Genomic DNA, 16,135 nt, shown 5'->3' with positions numbered 1-16,135 from the left:
TATACAATAAAAACAAATATATTTTTTCCATATAGATGCCTTTAAATACAAAAAGCTTGCCAATTTGGTACAAAGTCATTTTGATGTTTGTCTTATTCCACAAAAGAATCGTCATCTGGATAGTCCGCACAGAATGAAAGCAGTAAAACCAGCCCCTCCCCCCCAGCTGCCAGCTCAGTCAGCACAAAACTAAAACACACTTGGAATCCTAGGTCAAAAGAAATGGAATTAGAAATGTTCAATGTCAAACACACACAAAAAAAATCCAAAATAATTCCATGGCAGTATTAGAACATTTGGAAGTGCAAATTACTCAAAGATCTGTATGACTGCCTTAACATCCAGTTTAAAAGTATAAACCAGCCTTGTAGATGCAATCTTGCTCTGACAAGATAGAATCCCAACATTGAATGTATAACTATGTTGTACTAATAAGAATCAGGGCCCAGCACCTTCACAAAGCGTGCATTTGTATGTGCAATTTTAATAAATGCAATAATAACACATTAAAAGGCTACACTGATCAATTTCACAATTTACCCTCCATAAAGCAGGAGGATGTGCACAATTTGTAAACAAACCCATTCAATACAAAAATTGAAACTATATTTTTGGCTGCAATTTAAATCATAAATGCCCGAGGACAAACTTCAATTACCAGAAATACCCTGACCTGTAAAGATACAGCAATATATTTTTACCCTAACTACAGCACACGCATTCTTCAGAGTTAAATTGTTGACATAATATATTCACCTCCTTTGCTGATAAACAGGCAACTCTTGGGTTGAATAAATTCACTCCAGTTACCAAATCTGTTCTGACCCCTCACACATGTGGAACAGTTGCAAAACTGCCAGAAATCAAAATGTAGGCATTTAAAGTACTTAAAAAAGCAAACTAATTATTGATGTCAGCTAGGTTGGTGCTAATCCAATTCATGTGTATGGATGCTAGAATGTTTCAAAAGGGTGCTTTACAGCCACCTCAGGGATATAAATTTGAATCACAATATACCACCCATATATTGCAACAGGATTCGCATTTTAATGCTGTGTTCGGAAAGAAAGGTCCACGTTATAGTCAGCCTCTTCACATTAAATCAACATGCCCTGTAACCGTGTAGCGGCGAAAATCTGCAGTGAGGCACAGGAGAGGCATTAAATCTGGGTGACGCAGTGGTGCTGAGGTGCAGGGAGAAGAGATGGTGGAAAGGGGGTCTGGTTACCGGTCTCACTTACTGGTGGAGCTGCCCTGCATCTGGATAATGCATTTGGAATCCTTGCCGGTCTCTCTGGAGTTGAAGGGTCTGACCCGTACTGCCACTTTGACAGATGCTCCAGACATCTTGGTCTTTTGTGTGGCTCTCTCACTTAACAGCGATCAGTCCCTATAACAAAGATGACAATGGGGAGGGAGTTTAATTAACGAAAGCAGTCTCTCTCTCTCTCTCTCACACACATACACACACACACAGACAGACAGGGGAATAAAAAACCCACCGCCGCTGATGCTTTGATGACTTTTCCAGTTGTTCCATCTCTAACATGGCTGCCGGCTCAGATGCTGCAGTCAGACTGATAGATGCTCAAAAACATCCCAATTTTTTTCCCTCCCCCCCCACCCCCCCCACCACCCCAGGAATGAAAACAAACCAAAAACTAAACCTTCACAAACCCAAATTTCTACTCACACTTTACACACAGGTACAGGCAGATCCCGCAAATGAGAGGTTCAACATTCCAACCCTCAGAGCAAGTAATCTTCTTTGGGGGAGGCGGGGGGGTGGGGGGGGGGGAGAAATGCTACATTACAATCACGTAATAGCAACTGGGCTGACTTGGAGTCAGTTGGGTTGTTTTTTTTTTGGGGGGGGGGGAAGAAATAAAACATTAAAAAGGCACAGGCACACGCCCTTGATCGGCAACCAGACAAAACATATCAGTTGTGCCTCTTGACAGCTTCCTTAATGCGGAAAAAAAAAACATATCACATCTTGAGATAACAAAATTAAGAACATGACTCGGCTCAAGCTTTAAGGAAAATATATATTTAAATATTTAAAAAAAACGTACACATCAATATAATCACGAGAGGAGTTGGGAAGAAGAAAAAAAAAACCAACTTCAGGACGAAATAACGATTCGGATTTTCCTTAATGGTGAGGCTGAACAGTTTTACTGCTGGGAGGGGGACGGATTGTGGTGGGGGGGGGGGAGAAAGGACGGATTGGGGGGGGGGAGAGAGAGGACGGATTGGGGGGGGAGGACGGAGGGGTTGGAGGGTGCGCAGGAGGATGCACAGTGCGATCCCAGGAAGCGGGGAGGGGAGGGGGGGAATGGAGAGGAATATTAAAGCTTGGGGTGGGTGGGAGGGGAAGGAGATTGTGGATATGAGAGAGAGAGAGAGAGAGAGAGAGTGTGGAACCGAGGGACAGCCGCCAACCCCCACCTCCAAAAAGACACATCAAACACTTACCCTTGTCAGCAGGAGCAGGAGACAGGAGAGAGGAGAGAGGCCGAGTTGAGCGCAGAGCCGGCGTAAGGGGGAGGAGGGAGGGTAACAATGTTACCGCCGCCTGCGGGTGGATACAATTGTAACCAGTGCGTCCCAACTCATGCTCAGCACCAGCCGCGCCCGCCCGACACTTTGTATCTACTCCATCCTCCCCCCCTTAACAAGGATACTTTTTACGCCTCAAGTGCGCCCCCTCCCTTCCTCCAAACCGCAGAAGCAAATTTCGACCCTTTTTTTCACCCCCCCCTCCCCCTTTGCAAAAACTCCTCAAATTCTGAACCTTTTCCTCCAAAACAAATTATTAATGATTTTTTTTTAAGGACCCAGAGCGATAACGCCGACTCTCTCCCCCACCTCTCCCCGCTTTACCCCTGAGCGCATTACGTCAGCCTTCTCCGATGATTGACAGAGGACGCCGCCCTATTGAGAGGCGAGCCCGTCGCCCGGCGCAGCCAATCGGGGCTCCCCTGAGGCGGGGGCATTGTTGAGGGGGGGGGGGGGGGGGGGGAGGGGGGATGGAGAGCGTGCGACTGAGTGACGTAACGATGCGGGCTTTCTGTCAGCCTCAGAGGATGAGCTGTGCTGCCCCCTGGTCGCAGGAGACTGTACAGCAGGTGGGTGAGGGAGAGTCGCGAGAGTCGGGAGAGTCGGAGGGGGGGGGGAAAGGAGGTGGAATAAGAACCGCTGCAAGGAAGGAGAGCAAGGGGCAGGTGAATTAAAAACCAGCCAAATCTAAAGTGCCATCAGCTTGAAAAAGCTCACCGTTTGTCAGGAGGACAACTAATGTTGCAGCTGAAAAACTCCAAAACTCGGTTTCTCCTGTTCCTTCCACAAATGCCTAAATGTTCTAAACAGACCAAAAAGGGGACGACACCCGGTTGTCTCAGAGTCAGCAGAGTCAGACCAGGAGGGCAAAAGTAAATCAAGAGGAATTGTACTTCTGAAGCAGCTTTCACAATTTCAGGATGCCCCAAAGTGCTTCGAAGCCAATGAAATACTTTTGAAGCCTTGTCACTGTTTGTAGTGGGAGGGAGCATGTGGCACCCAGCGAGCTCCTGTAAACAGCAATGCGATAACTACCAGATAAATCTGTTTTTTGCGATGTTGGCTGAGAGGTAAGTAGTAGCCAGGACACCGGGGAGAACTCCCTTCTTTTACTTCAAAACCGAGTCAAGGGATATTCCACACTCGACTGCACTCAAGAGAATAGAGCTTATTTACTGTTTCATCCAAAAAGCAGCCCATCCAATAGTGAAGCATTCCTTCAGTACTGCACTGCTGAGTCAAGTCTTGCTTTTTGTGGCACAAGTCCTTGAAAAACGTCCTTCAGAAGAACTAAGCCATAAAACCTAAGAATAAATAGTAATTCTAAGGGCCAAGATACAGATTCCACTCCCCCCCCCCAATCACCGAAGGCCTTAAAGCAGACACCACACACTCTTTTTCTAGGGCCACCAAGGGGTGGACAAGACCATGGAAGAGAGGCAGCCAGCCAAAGCCACATTCCAATCACCCCCCACCCCCAAAGCCATGTTAAGCCTGAACCTGTAAATTGTCATCCTTTCCAAGCCCAGGAGCAGGGGGACATTTTCCCACACCCCCTTGGCACTGGATGCCCAAAGATTAGGGATGTGATCAGGAGTGGAGCCAGAAGTTGAAGAGCAGCCCCTTCCAACAGGGGGAGTGTGGCTGCAACCCTCCCCACATTGAGGGAAGTTATGAAAACCGGTCTCATCCACACACACACACAGACCGACTGTGCTTTTGCTTCAGGTTTCCAGCTTTTCCAGTTTTCTGCTTTTGATTGTACATCGCACCTCAACTTTTCAATGAGCCCTATTGTTTTGGTTTATACACTGGATAAAAGTTGTTAGTTTAGTGGTCAATTTATGCTCAACTTGTTCCGACAGAGCCCTGTGTGGTCTGGGTGTCACTTGAGTGTGAATCATATATGGATGTAACACCACTTAACTGTGACTCATTTTCAAAGAAACAAATTTATCAACTGTGATTAAACTCCCCCTACCTTTCAAACATGTTTCTTGAAACACAAAGACCAGTCAGCGTCCGCAAAGAACAGATGAGTACCAAGTTCTGAAGAAGGGTCTACATGTGAAATATTATCGGCTGAATCTTCGGCTTGGCGTGCAAGGGCGGGGCTGACGTGGGGCTGGGTACGAGTCCCGATGTCACCGCTCATCATTTACACTTTCAGTCCGGCGGGCGCACAGCCGAGTGGGCTGAGCACCTGCTGAACTGTCAAAGACCTATTAAGGCCATTAATTAACTAATTAAGGTTATTGAGAAAGCAGCCTTAAGGTTGTCAGGCAGGCGAAGAGCCCAGGCGGCCTTCGTATTTTTCATGGAACCTCATCCACGAGCGGGATGAGGTTTCATGTAGGGTTTATTAAATTAAATACATTTTTCCACTCCTGTTCATTGACATGTCCCAGCTCATGTGACACTGTCACATGAATGGACATGTCATAAATATTTTTTTCTTTATTCAAATTTTTAAAACTTAAAACTTATCTCCCTGTGGCACCTCTGTGCCTCAGGGAGGTTTCTGCACTCTTTTGTGCGCATGCGCGTAAGAGCGGACTCCCGATGCAGGAAACCCTCTCCCTCCCCCTCCCTCCCGCACAGGGAGCGCACAGCACTTCCGGGTGCGCATCACACTGGGCGGGCCTTAATTGGCCCGCCCGCGTAAAATGGCAGCGCGGAACCAATCAGGGGCACCAATCGGGTCTGTGCCCGCCCCCCACACAACCTGCCCATTGGGGGGAAAGTTCTACTCTGTGATACTCACAGAATCACACAGTGCAGAACAGGCCCTTCGGCCCATCAACTCTGCACCGACACGTGAGAAACACCTGACCTACCTACCTAATCCCATTTACCAGCACTTGGCCCATAGCCTTGAATGTTATGACGTGCCAAGTGCTCATCCAGGTACTCTTTAAAGGATGTGAGGCAACCCGCCTCCACCACCCTCCCAGGCAGCGCATTCCAGACCCTCACCACCCTCTGGGTAAAAAGGTTTTCCCTCACATCCCCCCTAAACCTCCTGCCCCTCACCTTGAACTTATGCCCCTTGTGACTGACCCTTCAACCAAGGGGAACAGCTGCTCCCTATCCACCCTGTCCATGCCCCTCATAATCTTGTACACCTCGATCAGGTCACCCCCCTCAGTTTTCTCTGCTCTCACGAAAATTACCCAAGTCTATCCAACCTCTCTTCATAACTTAAATGTTTCATCCCAGGCAACATCCTGGTGAACCTCCTCTGCACCCCCTCCAGTGCAATCACATCCTTCCTATAATGTGGCGACCAGAACTGCACACAGTACTCCAGCTGTGGCCTCACCAAGGTTCTATACAACTCCAACATGACCTCCCTACCTTTGTAATCTATGCCTCGATTGATAAAGGCAAATGTCCCATATGCCTTTTTCACCACCCCACTAACATGCCCCTCTGCCTTCAGAGATCTATGAACACACACGTCAAGGTCCCTTTGCTCCTCAGAACTTCCTAGTGTTATGCCATTCATTGAATACTTTCTTGTCAAATTACTCCTTCCAAAGTGTATCACCTCACACTTTTCAGGGTTAAATTCCATCTGCCACTTATCTGCCCATTTGACCATCCCGTCTCCATCTTCCAACCTCACTGTTAATCACCTGACCAATCAGCAGGTCTCACTCCAGATACATATTGACCTGCTGAGTGCCTCCAGCATTTTCTGTGTTTGCTCTGATTCACAAAACATCTTTAACGTTAAAAAAAACTTGCCATTCGAAAACAGTTTCCATTATTAGTTTCAAAAGAATATCTCAATACTTGAGTATTGCTGAAAAAAGAGACATGTCTAAGCTTCTCACCTTGCGTTCATTGTGCAAGACGAGTGCCCTGATGAGTGCAAGACAAAAGGCTTTGACCTCTTTTTTCAATCAATACTCAAGTTCTGTGCTACCAAATGACTATCTCTGGTACTTCATGGGAAAGTCACTGTAAAGCAGAAATAGCCCCATAAGGATTTCCCTTGGTTAAGTTTGTATTTATCACAGCATCTGCACATTGAAAGTACAATGTTCTTGCGAATAAATATTTTAGTTTCAGCCTGAGAAAATCTCTGTGGCTTTCATCGAATTGGAAAGAATCATGGAAAAGCAGGGTTTAATCCAGCACAAAAAGAGTGTTGCAAAACAGAAAAACTGTTCATCTTAAAATCCTGGAAAGATTTACAGTGCAGAATACCAGTCAGCCCATCATGTCTGTGCTAACTAAAAAAAGAGAGCCACCCAGTCTAATCCCACCTTCCAGCAGTCCATAACCCTGAATGTATAGAGAACCTCGAGTGCTTATCCATGTGTTTTTGTGAGGGTTTCTGCCTCTTCCACTTTTTTAGGCAGTGAGCTCCAGATTCCCACCAGCTCAAAAAAAAAGGTTTCACCCGAGGAAATTGGGCCATCTGGTGGAAACTACTGTGAAATGGTTCGAGAGGTTAAACAGTATTTTAACAACCCAAATCACAACAACGACGTTCACTCGGCAGCTCAGAAAAATCAGGCACTTCTTCAAAATTGTGGAATTCCTTTAGTTGCTTCTGGTCGATGATAATGAACCTCAGTAGTTCTATCTAGGAGCAGAAGTAGGCCATTAGGCTTCGCGAGCCTATTCCACCATTCTGTCAGATCATGGCTAATCTATTAGATCATGGCTCAACTCCATTTACCTGCAGTCACTAATTTGACATGTAGCAAAATACACGAAGTCAATTTATCTCTGGAATTTGTCTAGTGGATAAGTGAACTAAAGCTTCCTCCCAATTAAGATGTTGCATTAAATTGAAGGAAGTCTTTTTATTGTCAGCCCTGTTTCTTGGTAATTCTGTTGTTTTAGATCAGTTTAGCAATGCATTAGGGTTGTGATTAGCAAAGAATATTACTGCAGGCACCCACGTGGTATAATAACTGTATAATTGTATAATAACTGTGGCTCATCTCAGTTAAAAAAGATTATTTTTGTTTCTTTCACCTATAGTGCAGAACATCATTGTAACTGTCGCAAATTTGATTATAACATTATGACCTAAACTGTCACCAAAATAATCAACACCCAGCATGGAAAACCCTATGGAGAATTCTCAGTCTAAAGTCTCATTGAACTTTGACTCTTGTAGAATCCTGTGAATTTCAAATATGGACACATGACATCTTGCAGTGACACACATGACATCTTGCAGTGACAAATGCAATGTCAAAAATACGTGTGCTGTATTAACATGAGCTAGATTGACCTTTACCCACAGATTCCTGGATGTGACACAGCAAAGGCAAAAAAAATGTATTTAGCAGAGCTGATTAAAACACAACACAATTCTCTGACATCATTTCACTGGTCATGTACCTAAGTTTGAGAATTCTGTCACTCCCAATTCTTCACTGCATTGGCTCTAAGCATTAGGATAAGATGTAGATATTTGTAAAAGAATAAAGCAGTTTCAAAAAGATTTTAAATGCAGATACTTTTTTTGTTCTTTCATGGGATGTGGGCATCACTGGCATTAGTTGCCCATCCCTCATGGCTCTTGCACTGAGTGGCTTGCAAGGCCATTTCAGAGGGCAGTTAAGGGTTAGGGTTAGGGTTAGAGTTGCTGAGAGTTGGAGTCACATGTAGGCCAAGCAACCATGGCAGATTTCCTTCCCTGTGAGACATTAGTGAACTAAATGGGTTTTTACAACAAAGGTTTCTTGGTCACCATTAATGAGACTAGCTTTTCAATTCCAGGTTATTAATTGAGTTCAGCTTCCCCGTGCTATCATGGTGGGAGTTGAAACCATGCCCCAGGACATTAGGCCGGGATCTGGATTACTAGTCCAGTGACATTACCACTACACCGCCGTCTCCCTCACTGCGTTGCATATAGTGTTAAGATAGTTTAAAATTCCTATTTGGGTTTATGTTGAAAGCAGAATATCAAGACTGCTGCACAAAATAATTAAATTAATATTGAGAGTACCACTGTGAGGAAACCAAATTCTCCACTTTATGTCAAGTATGAAAAAATGCACTTCCCTTCAACTCATGGTGTAACATTCCCAATCTATGCTCCAGCTTTTAATCTTCAGTTTAAACCTTCCTTTCAAAACCCAGAGAAGAAGTCAAAGATCAGGCTTGACCTTTGTCCAAAGTTTCTCTGTAGCCTAAGTATTTTCCCCAGCAAATCTCTGGAGGCTGAAACAGGCTTGATGTCATCTTTAACCCTGAGAGAAGCTTCCAATCACATATCGGTGCCATCACTGAGTCTTCCCATTTCCACTTCAAAATTTATGGATGAGATAAAACTTGAAAGTATTGTGAGCTGTAGAGGAGGATAGTGTAGAGAATAGTGTCAAAAGCACATGGAGAAATTGGTGGAATGGGCAGACAGGTGGCAGACGAAGATTAATGTGGAGCAATGTGAAATGATTCATTTTGGTAGCAAGAAAATGGAGAGGCAATATAAAATGAAGGATACAATTCTAAAAGGAGTGCGGGAGTAGAGGGACCTGGGTGTGTGTGTGCATAAATCATTGAAAGTGGCAAGAGGTTGAGAGAAATGTTAATAAAGCATATGGATGGGCTTTATCAATACTGGCATAGGGCACAAAAGCAAAAAAGTAATTCGAATCTGTATAAAATACTGATTCGGCCTCAACTAGAGCATTGTGTTCGGTCCTGGGCACGTGCACTTTAGGAAGGATGTGAAGGCTTTAGAGAAGGTACAGAAAAGATTCATGAGAATGGTCCCAGGGATGAGGAACTTCAGAAACGTAGATAGATTGGAGAAGTTGGGACCATTCTCCTTGGAGAAGGGAAGGTTGAGAGGAGACTTGATAGAGCTATCCAAAATAATGAGGGGTCTGGACAGAGTAGATCGGGAGAAAGTAGTCCCATTGGTGGAGGGGGGTCGAGAACCAGAAGGCAGAGATTTAAGGTAATCGGCAGAATGAGGAAAAATCTTTTCATGCAGTGAGCGGTTACGATCTGCTTGAGTGTGGTGGAGGCAAGTTCAGTCCAGGCATTCAAGAGGGAATTAGATTATCTGAGAAGGAAGAAGGTGCAGGGCTATGGTGAGAAGACAGGGTGAACTGCTCCTTCAAAGAGCCAGTGCCAGCATGGCAGGCTGAATGTGCTGTAACCATTCCATGATTCTAGGAGGCCATTCAGCCCATGAACTCTGGACCAGCTCTTTCAAACAGCAATCCACTTAGTCGGCAATGGATTTTCTTGGGCATAAATTAGGATAGGGACTGGGGACTGGGGACTGTCACCTGTCCAATCTCCTCACACCCTGACATTTGAGAAACGTGCAACATCCGGTTTTTGAAATCAGGTGAGCAGATTTCCAAATTTGGATGGACTTTCTTCTTTTGAAACCTGTATTTTTGGAAGCACCACCTTGACCAAAGCCAAATTCCTAAAAACGTAGTCGCTATATAAATCAACATTGCACAAAATCCAGGCATGAAATTTTCAATAAGCCACCTTTACATCAGATACAACAGCATTGGTTATAAGGAGAAAGCTATACACCCATCACACAAGTTGCAGAGAGTAGCTGATTCATGCTTGGATGTATTGCTGGTAACCGGTCTGCTGTGAGTCAGTGGCTTTCTTCAGTCATCGCTGAGAGTGATGTCTCTGGGTAATTCAGAGCAGAAGCATTTTCAGCACAAAACAATCAGAAACCACCTGTAATAGGTAGGCTTAAATTAGGAATGCTAAGCGGTCACCAGTGGTTTAATCATGAGTTGGGGGCCAAAAAGGTCATAAGCTTTTAAAGATGAGAGAAATTGTAGTGAACCGTTGTACCAGCATTCATGTTTGAATGCTTGCTTTCAGCTTTTTAACACTGCTTTTTGATTGCTAAAAATCATCTGAGGGAACACCTGGGTCCATCCGTAGATGCTTCCCTTTCCCAATGTCAGAATGATGCAAGCATTTGAAACATAACAAATGACTCTTACTTTCACCACGGTAGAATGTAGCCCAAGTGCTACATACATCAGTGCAGTAAAATACAAGAAATTTATTCTTTTTCTCTCTTCTGCTTTTCATTATCTCTCTTCCACAAGTTCTTATTGCAACACATTAGTTCTGGAAACCATCATTTTCCTCTTTTGCTTTCTCTTACTCTTCAGTGAAAGTATACCAAAGTTAATTTGCCACAGAATCCTTTAAATATCTCGCATGACATAGTTTATGGTAAGCTGAAGGTTATGTTGTTCCTGGGTGCTAGAAGCAATGCTTGGCCACAAAAGGATTTGGAAAATGTTTAAGTGAAATGCGGTGGGAAATAGAGGAATGTTTTAACTTGTCGCTTTTAAAAAAAGTGCCAATCAGGACACACACATGACAAACACATGCTAGATGCAAGACTTTGATATAATAGATCTCCCATGACATTAAACCTGGATGAAAAAAATAAAGAGTAAATAATGTTTTTCCTCGCTCTCTAAAGCTAGATAAAATAATTTATTCCCCATCACGTTACATAAATAAGTGTGTAATATACTGTCATTATATAAACAACCACTTGAATAGGTAGGCCATTTAAAATTACCTCAATTTACACTTTTTTGGAAAGTTTCTTTTATACAAAAATCATAAATTCACAATTACTTTTGCAATAGTCACAGCCTAATATTAGCTTTCTGCACTTTAATGCAAACAAGCCTTAGCTCTTTCTCACTGCTAGAAATGGTCAGTGGGGGTGGGGGCAGGGGAAATGGTAGGAAGGAGGAATGGTATGCTTACAAATTGAAAAGCCTGCGTTCAATCACAAGAAAATCTGGGGTGTATTTGCCCCCTCCTCCCAGCTAAGATAACAGCCATTAAATTGGCTCTTTTGGCAGTTTTGGTGATGGAATAAAATGAATATCTTGTTGTTTTATCCACAGAATTCCCAGCAACACTTCTGCATTTTGGAAGTTACAGGATGCTGCCTTGTTGAACTCTTTATTCGGCTGAGAGTGTTACCTCTGAAAGGCCTCAGGAACTCGGAACAGAATTCTCAGAGGAATAGACCTCATGACTGAAAACATTCTATGAAGCTCGCAACAGAAGGAAACATATAAGTAAGTTTAATCGTTTTGTTGTGAATTATGTATTTGACTGGGTTACCATGAACTTTGGTTGAGGCACTAAACAGGTAACCTGCTCCTAGTAAACATGATGTTAAATAAGTATCGGAGGATGGACAAGAGTGGCCCAGGACGATTCTTCTGCTGACATTCCTTCTTCACTGCTAGCAAGTGTCTAACCTCCCCCTGGCTGCTTGTGTACAATGCTGGTGAAGTTGGCATGCACACAAAACTAACTCTTCACAGTGCCAGATATTGCACGGTTGTGTCATTATAACTACCTTATTTGGAGAATTCTAAAATGAAAAGTTCCCAGCCTTTTAAATGTTGAGTGAAAATTTACACTGCTTTGTGTCCAACGGTAAAAACAAATTGATTCCCTCTAACGTTTCCTCCTTTTAAACTGGACTTCTGAAAACAATTTTAAATGTGTCTATGATTTGACTATTCCACATGAAGATTCAGTAAAGCATGACTCATGAGAAGCTTTGGGTTCCGCATCACTGCAGTGCCTGTAATAATTAGTAAATGCTGAATTGGAACACAGCTTGGATCCTGGATACTGTCTAAAAACAAACAGAGCAATGCAAAACTTTCCAACAGCAGGGAGACCAGCAATCACGTGGTAAGAAGGGATGCCATGAAGCTAACTGTAACTGAGATTTTCTTCTGATTTTCAAATCAAGCCCGTCTTCTTAGAAAGTTTAAAAACTTAACTTGGCAAAGTCTCAGGAGGAACCACCACCATCCACCTGTCCAAACAGGAAGGACAGCGTCACTGAAAGGCATTTGGTAAAAAGTGATACGAGGTCAAAATTAGCACGTTGTAAATCCCTCCTTGCACATTGAACTTCAATTTCTGTCATCCCCTCCACTAAAATTAGTTGCAGGTAACTAAACTAAAAGACAAAAGTTATCCAATCAATATAATTCTCTAGGATTTGTAGATGCTATCCAATAAAATTCAAGAGTTGCAAAAATTAATGAGTTTATGACAAATTGACCATGCCAAAGAAAGAGGTGGAGGAAAACTTTCCTGGAAACAGACAGTGATTGTTGGGATTTTCATCCAGATTTAAGGGTTCCTTATTGACAGAAATGGGAGGGAAGTACTTTCATTAATTTATGCAAGATAATATACTTGAAACAAGAAATATGAATCATGGCTGCACAATGAATGGGTATTCAATGATGGTCACTGACTAGTGACTTACCATATCTGAAGTTATCAACTTGACTCATTAAGCACTAGGGGATGGATTTTATACAGGCTCCAGCCTCTCAATGCATGATGGCAGAAGGGCTTAAGGGAGATGGATTACACTATACACCACCACCCCCTCGCCCGCGTTGAGTCCGTTGTCACATTGTCAACCAGAGATACGGCTGCTCCACAGATATAATACAATGTGGGGGAGACGGCTTTATAAAGTGAGAATGAGAGTTCTGCACCGCAAACACCCCCCAAACCCCACCCCCCCCCCCACCCCCCCGGTCCCCAGAGAACAGGAAGTCCCGTCCTAGAGAGCTGTTTGACCAGCAGCTCCGTAGTTCCAGCAGTGACCATCCCTGGGACTACAGGCAGTCCCTGAGAAGAGGAGAAAATGGACAATGGACTGGCAGGATGGACAACTGCGATCCCCCAGCAAGGGGTGTGCCAGGATGGTGGGGGTTAGGTTAGATAAACCGGGTGGGGGTGGGGGGAGTGCAGAGTAGAGGTAGACAAAGGATGTTGGGGAGGGGAGGGGGGGTTGGGCAGTAACCATCTCAGGGAGTGCCCTTGCTGGCCATAGGGGACCCCTCAAAGGAGGTACACCCATTTCTGCCCACCATCAGCCCATGCAATGAAAGCTGCTGCACTGCTTGCCTGCCTTCCACCTTTCCCCACAGACCAAGAGATTACAGTGGAGGCAGTTAATTGTCCACTTGAGGACCTCAATAGGCCTAAGGGTGGGCAGACTGCCTGACACCTTATCCATTCCCCCCACCCCCCTCCCCAAACCCCTGTAAAATGGGGGACAGCTTGGGGTGGGCAGGCAAGCGGCTGACTGGCTACTCACTTTATTCTATGTGCCCATCGCCTTCAAAAGCGCGGGCTAGGGAACTGTAAAATTCACCCTAAGATGTACCCAGAGGGATTTTTACTTTGACAATGCAAATGTTATTGACACACCATCCCGACTTGGAACCACATCGCCATTTCTTCACTGCTGCTGGGTCAAAATCCAGGGGAACTCTCTTCCTAGCAGCACTGTGGGTGTACTACACCACATGGACTGCAGCGGTTCAAGAAGGCAGCTCACTCACCACCTTCTCAAGGGCAATTAGGGATGGGACAATAAAAATGCTCGCCCAGCCAGCAATGCCCACAGCCCATAAAAGCATAACTAAAGGGTCACATTAAGAACACCATGTGTAAACTTTGAACAAGTCACCTTCAGAAAGGCATGCACCACAGGAGGTGGTTTGATTGAGATTCAAGTGTATACATTCATAAATTAGGCTATTAAGATCAGAACAGGCCATCAGCTTTCCACACATTCATGCCATTTGTTTTCTTGGTCTCTTCCAGCATACCTTGTCTTCAGAAACCCAGCCAAGTCCGGAATCTGTCAAAAATTCCTGACTCTTCAATGACTAACAACCGGGCCCCCAGGATGCCAATGTCTAACTTCTTCCTGCCGATTACATTTTTCAAAAATGTACTTAATTGTTCCTTGAAGGACCACAGGTCGACCAACCTCAAAAGGAAAACTTCCAACATGGATGTCAGATGTAATAACGAGCTTGTTAATCATAAAGTGGAAGTACAAAATTAATAATCCTCAAAAGGAGACAAGAAATCAGAGTCACGACAACCCTCACTCCAATCTCCCAGAATACTGGCAGATTCCTAACAAAAGGTATTAATCCTGTTATGATCAATTCCTCTATAGTGGAGATCTGCATTATATACCCATTTACTCTGATGCGTTATGTATTATAACAGTTAATTCTTACTGATAAATAAACAAGAAGTAGCTCATGATTCAGGGGATGGGAGATAGTGATCAATTGGGAAAGATTAAATTTACAACATGCATTCTTTTGCAAAGATCACACTTTCGTTAAAAATAAGCAATAACATTTCAAGGGAACCAGAAATCAGTAAATTCTCCATCTGGTTTAAATTAGGTAGAAAACAGAGTTACAACTGGATTTTTTTTTGTGCCTTTTATATAATCTGCTCCATTTTAAACTAATTAATCTTTATCCTGGACAGTTTATAAAATTCACCTCTTAAACCATTCTTTAGGGCATGGATCCAATTTACTTTATACTCAGCCGCAATAAACTCTGGCATCAGTATTTCTCTTAAGTGAACTTGAAAACTAAACGAAATGTGGTCTAAAAATTACACCTTGCCAAGAAGGACCAACATTTTCTCAAATACAGCTCAAGATCAAGGGGTTACAAGTTTTAAATTAAGGGAGGCAAAACTAAATGCAGAATTGAGGCAGACATTTTGGCAATAGGTTGATACACGTGTAACCAGCAAAGGAAAGCTGCAGCAGGGCCAGACATAATTCAGTTACCAGATTTACAAACGCATCAAGGCTGTCATATAGGAAGTCAGATAGATAGGCAAGATGGACTATTCCTTTTGCTATAACATTTTTGAATTTTCCCATAATGAAATCATAGGGTGAACAAATGGCTGTTGGTCATATCGTGCCAGTATATTTAATGCACTTTATTTAGAATTAAACTCCTTGTGATGCAAGGTGTTTATCCGATGCTCACTGTATTTGCTGTCACTGTGCCCTGTGAAGAGGATGGGAACTTACTAGTATCTACAAACATTAAATTATCAGCTTTGACAGTTATAAAAAAATTCTACTGTGCCTTTCATGACCTCAGGACTTCCCAAAGCATTCCACAGCCTATGAGATAGTTTTGAGTGTAGTCCCTGTTGAATTGTAGAGAAATGCAGCAGCCAATTTGCACACAAATGACAGTGACTAAATAACCTTTTCTATGGGTTTTTGGCTGAGAGGTAAATATTGTCTCTGACAGTGCAGCACTCTCAGTACTGCAGTGGAGTGCCAACCCTCTGGAGTAGGACTTGGCTCCACAACCTGACTTACGACATGAGTGCACTACCCACTGAGCCACTGCTGACATGCTGTGTCATAGCTCTATCCAGGAGAACACCCGCTTAATGAACCATTATTTGCAATACCTTGGACAAAATATTCCACCACTTAAACAGCCAGTTTAGTCATATATAAAGGATACTGATAGGTGGGGATTGACCAGGTACATTTCCTAAACACCGATGAAACAAAGTTCAAAAAGTAGGATGAGGTTGGATAATTGGGTCACCCTCAATCCTGTTCTTATTTTTCCCTTTTGACCATGCTCAACATCTTTTTAAGTGATTTGGATGTTAAACTAAACTTTTTTTGGTCTGAAATTGGTCATTGATAAGCTGACTGCAATCCCAT

At 43.5% G+C, this 16,135-nt stretch overlaps 1 protein-coding gene across 10 annotated transcripts in view; it reads right to left on the bottom strand.

The window, feature by feature from the left end:
• Positions 1–2,705, bottom strand: part of kif1b (kinesin family member 1B) — a 197,877-nt gene extending 195,172 nt beyond the window's left edge. For 9 of the 10 annotated variants that reach the window (XM_041205801.1, XM_041205807.1, XM_041205803.1 and 6 more), the window contains exons 1-2: positions 2,479–2,705; positions 1,242–1,390 (exon numbers count right to left, since the gene is read on the bottom strand). In XM_041205801.1, coding sequence (XP_041061735.1) covers positions 1,242–1,347 — 106 coding nt within the window. In that variant the 5' untranslated portion in view covers positions 1,348–1,390; positions 2,479–2,705. The remainder of the gene's footprint in view (positions 1–1,241; positions 1,391–2,478) is intronic. The other variant, XM_041205811.1, reaches the window with a different exon arrangement.
• Positions 2,706–16,135: the final 13,430 nt, after the last annotated feature.

This window comes from Carcharodon carcharias, chromosome 15 (genome assembly GCF_017639515.1).
Source record: "Carcharodon carcharias isolate sCarCar2 chromosome 15, sCarCar2.pri, whole genome shotgun sequence".
NCBI lineage: Eukaryota > Metazoa > Chordata > Chondrichthyes > Lamniformes > Lamnidae > Carcharodon > Carcharodon carcharias.
The sequence above is the reverse complement of the archived record's forward strand: the minus strand, read 5'-3'. Positions and strand labels throughout refer to the sequence as shown.